A 5,855-nucleotide genomic window follows, 5' to 3' on the forward strand; every position below is an offset into this window, starting at 1 on the left:
CGGGTTTATGAGCGGCGGCCCCGCCCCGCCCGCCGCGCTCAGCACTTGCTGTGGATGGCGGCGCCGCCGCGCTCCGCGAACTCCTCCCTGCTGACCCACAGCTGCTGGAAGGCCTGCAGGGAGGCCAGGATGGAGCCGCCCGTCCACACCGACGTCTTCCGCTCGGGGGCGGCGGCCACGGCGAGCCCGCCCCCGGGCCAGAGCAGGCCCAGCTCGCTCTGGAAGCGCGCGGGGAAGCCGCCCAGCATGGTGCAGCCGCCGCACAGCAGCACGTTGGCGGCCATCTCCGCCCCGAGGCCCGCGTCCCGGCAGCGCTGCAGGCAGGCGGCGGCGAGCGCGGGCAGCCCGGGCTGGCTGCTGCCCGCCACGCTGGGCCGGAAGAGCATCTCCGCGCACTGGAAGCGCTCGGGGCCCACGGCCAGGCGCCGGCCGTCGGGCAGCTCGTAGTCCACGCGCAGGCCGAGCTCGCGGCCGGGCGCCGGCGCCGCGGAGCAGCACTGCTTCTTGATGTGCTCCACGATGTGCAGGTGGTCGTCGGTGAACGCGTGGCCCGACTCGTTGAGCAGCCGCAGCAGGTAGCGGGTGAGGTCGCCGCCCGCGTAGTCGGCCCGGCCCGGCAGGCCCGGCAGCACGTTGCCCTCGGAGATGGGCACCGCGTGCGAGACGCCGTGGCCGCTCTCCAGCACCAGGCCCGACGTCCTGCCGTACGAGTAGATGGACAGCAGCGGCTGGGGCGCCACGTGCAGGGCGGGGACGCCCAAGGCCTCGAACAGGAGCTCGGCGTACTTCTCCCGCTGGCCGGCGGGGCCGAGCGGGGGGTCGGAGAGCAGCACGGCGTGCTCCTCGGGGCGGATCTTCATGGCCGTGCGGAACACGTACTCCCAGATGCTCTGCACGCAGTCCCAGTCCACCACCACGCCGTGCTGCAGCGGGTTCGTCAGCTTCAGGGGCGCCCCGGTGCGGAGCAGCTCGTGGCCCACGTAGGTCTCCTTGCGGGTGTCGCCGGCCTGGGCGGCCGCCGCGCAGGGCCTGCCCACGGTGGAGGACACGAAGTAGGTGGGCCTGGGCTCGCCCGCGTAGCCGCACTTGCAGTACTGGGAGCCCAGGTCGATGACCAGGGCCTTGATCCTGCGCACCTTCCGCGCCTTCGCCTTCAGCGGCGCGGCCGCCCGCGCGCCCCGGAGGCCGGCGTCGGGGCCCGGCAGCGCCCCCGCCTCCCCCGGGTCACCCCGAGCCGCGCCCAGGGGCGCGGGGCTCGGGCTGCTCCTCACCGCCATCTGCCTCCGCGGCTCGCCTTTCTCACATGCACATCCCAGAGCTCCGTGGGCAGAAATAAGCCGCTGGGCCTCCAGCGCTGCCTGGCACCCCCCACCCCATTGTGAGGTCACCGAGGGCCGGTCCATTCCGGCAGCCCGGGGAGGGCGGGCCTGGGCCGGCCGGATCCCCCCCCCCCCCCCCCACGGCCATCCCCTAACTCGACTCTGCCCCAAGACGGAGCTGGGGCCAGCACACTGGGGCCTCGCGTTGCTGCCCCCTCCCCTTACCGCCCTGCTCCTGATGCCCTGTCCACCGACCTTGTCTTCCTCGGCCTCTTGGCTGACGGGGTGATAAATATCTGAGCCCCCCTCCCCCCCCAGTAAGCCAGGCACTGTACCAGGTGCCTCCCTGTTACCTCCCGGGATCCTGAGACGGAGGCAGAGCTGAGGAAAAGGCGGCTCAGAATCCTAAAGATTCGCCCAAGAGCAAACAGCTCTTGAGATGTTTGTATTTTCACTCAAGTTCATTCAACTCCCAACACACCAGAGCGTGAGGGCCCCAACGGCGCTTTAAGCAGGGGCAGGGAGGGGATCCCAGGGTGGCTCAGGGGTTTAGCACCTGCCTTTGGCCCAGGGCGCGATCCTGGAGTCCCAGGATCGAGTCCCGCATCAGGCTCCCTGCGTGGAGCCTGCTTCTCTCTCGGCCTGTGTCTCTGCCTCTCTCTCTCTCTGTCTAAAATAAATAAATCTTTAAAAAAAAGCAGGGGCAGAGCAGTCAGATCTGCCTGCTAGAAAATTTGAAAAAGATTAGTGTCTAGCTGTGATGTTGAGGGGCAAGGCCACTGAAGACCGTCCTGTAAGACCTGAGGGGGACCGAAGCCAGGCTGTGATAGTGTGTGCAAGAGCAGGGACGGGTTCTCCAGAAGTTTAGAAGGTGGGGTCCCATCCACTTGGGTGGTTCCCCATCCGTCCTCCATTCAACCCAAGATCTTCCTCTTAGCATCTGAGGCCTTCTCTTGTTGACCCTGTGACATCTCTCGCTTCAAACTGTATTCACGTCAGATGATTAGATGGGCCGTGGGGAGTGAGGGAAGGAGGATGCATCCCTCACCTCCTCCAAAGCAAGGAAGATGGCTTGTGGTACAGAACGGACAAATTCACTAGGTTCCCATAGGGCCCGCCACCCAAACCGTCCTCCCAACAAAAACAAACAAAATGCCTCCAGGTGATTCATAAGAAACCCTGTACTTTGGCATTTGCCCTACTAGATTCTCTCTCTTCCTTCTTCTAGCTGCTAAAATTACAGGGGCCCAGTTCACCTTCCTTTTGAGAATCCAGGGTGGGCTGTGTCCCAAAGGCCGGAGCAAGGATACCAGCTCAAAGAGAAATGGGTTTCTTGGTCTAACCTTCACAGGTTTCTTTCTCCCCTATAGGAGGGCCTGGGAGTTGTTTTCAAGAAGAGTCACCTGATGGTTTTCTAGGCTCGGGCCAGAGGAGCAAACGTGGCCTGAGATACTGAGTAATAGTAGGTGCCTCTAACCTCGAAGGACTGCACCGGAGACCCCAGGGAGCCCACGAGCGCCTGGGATGGCTAGTGCCAAGCATGGGGGCTCGTGCATGCCAGGAGCGAAACATCCTGGGGGCAGTGTGCCAAGCGTCTCCATATTCTCCCATCATCGGTACCACACTGTGTCCTGACCCCGGAGAGAGAAGGGACACAAAGGGGGACGTAGAAGCTAAGGGGAAAGGCTTTGCTAAGAGAGAGCATCCGAGCGTGCAAGATCCTGACAGGTGAAGTAAAAGGAGTGGAGAGTCCGGTGACTGCAGCCTGCAGGACGTGCGGGGCCCCTGGGTCCCTGTGTCTTGGGCCTCAGAGACCAGGTGGAGCGAGCGCCTGGCGTTGAGCCAGCACAGCAGCTCTCCCACCCACACGGACACAAAGGGCCAAGGGGGCGAGCCGGGGCGGGCGTGGGGCGGGAGGGAGCATGTGAAACCCGGCCTGGCAGGCCTTAGTGGGGAGCACAGGCCAAGTGACAGTGTGTGATGGCTCCCAAAAGGTATGCACACCTTTAATCCCTGGGATCTGTGTGAATGGTACCTTTCAGGGCAAAAGGGACCTCGCAGATAGGGGAGTTGGGGAGTCTGAGGCAGGGAGGTGACCCCGCGTTACCACCAGGGTCCTGGTAAGAGGGTGGGTCAGGAGGGTCAGGTCAAGGGAGAGATGGCAGGTCTTTGAAGATGAAGGGGCCCCAAGCCAAGGAACGTAGGTGAAGGTAGCAGGGTGACTGCGGATTCCCGACCTCCGGAGTGGTAGACGCTGTTTGAAGCCACTGAGTATGTGGTAATTTGTTAGAGCAGCCACGGAGGATCCAGGGCAATGAGAATGCCGTCGGGCTGCCGCACATTTGTCCGAATTCAAGACGAAGGTTGAGAAGGAAAGACAGGGTCATCCTAAATTAAAAATGCCTTTGGTTTTCACATCAACATTCTTTTGAGGTGAAGTCAAACAATCCAAGGCGGCCGCGCGAACCCCTGCTGCACAGCAGAGGCAAGTACGTGAGCTCTTAGGCAGCCGGGCATCGAGCAAAGTGAACTCCTGTTCTCTCGAGATTCGATGCCATTTCATCCTCTTGGTTCACCCATCGAACCAAGAAGGTAACACTTTTATTTTTTTTCCTAATATTTTATTTATTTGGGGGAGTGAGAGGGGAGGAGAGGTAGAGGAAGCAGCAGCAGCGTGCTCCCCTCCCCAGGCCCCTTCCCTGCCTTTTCTCTCTTGCCCTTACCATCTTCTGCCCTGTGTGTTTCGGCCACTGCCTCTCCCCGCAGCTCCTGCTGACTAGAGTGTAAACTCTACGAGGGCACAGAGGTTTTCTTTTTTCTCCCAGCTGCCTTGCACGGAGCAAGTGCTCAATAAATAAGTGATTGGCTAGATCAGGCTTATTACACAATCTAGAAAAGGGTGAAGTCACCTCCAAAACACTACCTTAAATCCACCCCAACACGGGACACAGGTTCCCAGTATCTAGAAAGCCCCGGGTCACCAGATTATGTCACAATCAGTGACGTCATCATTGGGGAAATTCCCAAGTTGCCGTCTGATAATAAGCCTTTCAGGCCTTGACCCCAGTGGGATCGAGGAACTTTCTGAGAGCAAGATGGCTCTTGATAGCATGTGGGCTCCACAGGCAGGAATCATCGGGGATGGGCCTGCCAAGAGAGGCGGCGAACAGGCCCCCCTACAGGCCCACGTCCTCCAGACGGCCTCCCTAAAGGACGGCCCGGCAAAGCGGGCAGTGTGGGTCCGCTGCAACCGTTCGGAGCCAGAAGAACCTACTAAATCAACGACGGTCAGGGAGAAGCCCAGGTTAGAGGTGACCAAAGCAGTGGTCGTGGACCTTGGCACTGGCTACTGCAAATGTGGCTTCGCCGGGCTGCCAAAGCCCACCCACAACATCTCCTCGACGGTGGGCAAGCCCTACATGGAGACGGCCAAAACCGGGGACAATCGCAAGGAGACGTTTGTGGGGAAGGAGCTCATCAACCCAGAGGTTCGCCTCAAGCTAGTTAACCCTTTGCGGCATGGCATCATCGTGGACTGGGATACGGTGCAGGATATCTGGGAACATCTCTTCCACAAGGAGATGAAGATCTCCCCAGAGGAGCACGCGGTCTTGGTCTCAGACCCACCCCTGAGCCCGCACACCAACAGAGAGAAGTACGCCGAGATGCTGTTTGAAACCTTCAGCACCCCCGCCATGCACATCGCCTACCAATCCCGCCTGTCCATGTACTCCTACGGAAGGACGTCCGGCCTGGTGGTGGAGGTTGGCCACGGCGTGTCCTACGTGGTCCCCATCTACGAGGGTTATCCTCTGCCCAGCATCACCGGACGGCTGGACTACGCGGGCTCTGACCTGACAGCCTACTTGATGGGCCTGATGAATAACTTGGGGAAACACTTCACCGAGGACCAGCTAAGCATTGTGGAGGACATCAAGAAGAAATGCTGCTTTGTGGCCCTGGACCCCATCGAAGAGAAGAAAGTCCCAGCCACTGTGCACACGATCCAGTACACTCTGCCTGACGGGAAGGAGATAAGCCTGTGCCAGGAGAGGTTTCTCTGCTCGGAAATGTTCTTTAAGCCTTCTCTTATCAAGTCCATGCAGCTGGGCCTCCACACCCAGACAGTGTCCTGCCTTAACAAGTGTGACATTGCCCTCAAACGGGATCTCATGGGGAACATCCTGCTGTGCGGGGGCAGCACTATGCTCAGCGGTTTCCCTAACCGCCTGCAGAAGGAGCTGAGCAGCATGTGTCCCAATGACAACCCCCAGGTAAACGTGTTGCCCGAGAGAGACACTGCAGTGTGGACGGGCGGCTCCATCCTGGCGTCACTTCAGGGCTTCCAACCACTGTGGGTCCACCGCTTTGAGTATGAGGAACATGGGCCTTTCTTCCTCTACAGAAGGTGCTTCTGAACTCTGAAGAAGCATGGTTGCCGTGCGTCGGCTTTGCTGGGCGAGCACCCACCCTACACATACGGAGCTGAGCCCACGTCTGCTCCTGCAGTATTAAACGAGCCTTGTGTTCCCTCCA

The 5,855-nt window shown here is 60.5% G+C and overlaps 2 protein-coding genes across 2 annotated transcripts; one reads left to right on the forward strand and one right to left on the reverse strand.

Annotated features, from left to right (window-relative positions):
• Positions 1-2,055, reverse strand: ACTL7B (actin like 7B). The gene has a single exon (XM_072842309.1). It carries the CDS (start codon positions 1,401-1,403, stop codon positions 39-41), a length of 1,365 nt encoding a protein of 454 aa, XP_072698410.1. The 5' UTR covers positions 1,404-2,055; the 3' UTR covers positions 1-38.
• Positions 2,056-3,292: 1,237 nt separating this feature from the next.
• On the forward strand, positions 3,293-5,855 carry ACTL7A (actin like 7A). Its single transcript, XM_072842308.1, has one exon. It carries the CDS (start codon positions 4,307-4,309, stop codon positions 5,735-5,737), a length of 1,431 nt encoding a protein of 476 aa, XP_072698409.1. The 5' UTR covers positions 3,293-4,306; the 3' UTR covers positions 5,738-5,855.

Source organism: Canis lupus, chromosome 10 (assembly GCF_048164855.1).
Source record: "Canis lupus baileyi chromosome 10, mCanLup2.hap1, whole genome shotgun sequence".
NCBI classification, from domain to species: Eukaryota; Metazoa; Chordata; class Mammalia; order Carnivora; family Canidae; genus Canis; species Canis lupus.

Excerpts from the sequence above, each read along its gene's own strand:
- ACTL7B (XM_072842309.1), bottom strand. The coding sequence starts at position 1,403 with ATGGACCGGCCCTCGGTGACCTCACAATGGGGTGGGGGGTGCCAGGCA.
- ACTL7A (XM_072842308.1), top strand. The coding sequence starts at position 4,307 with ATGTCACAATCAGTGACGTCATCATTGGGGAAATTCCCAAGTTGCCGT.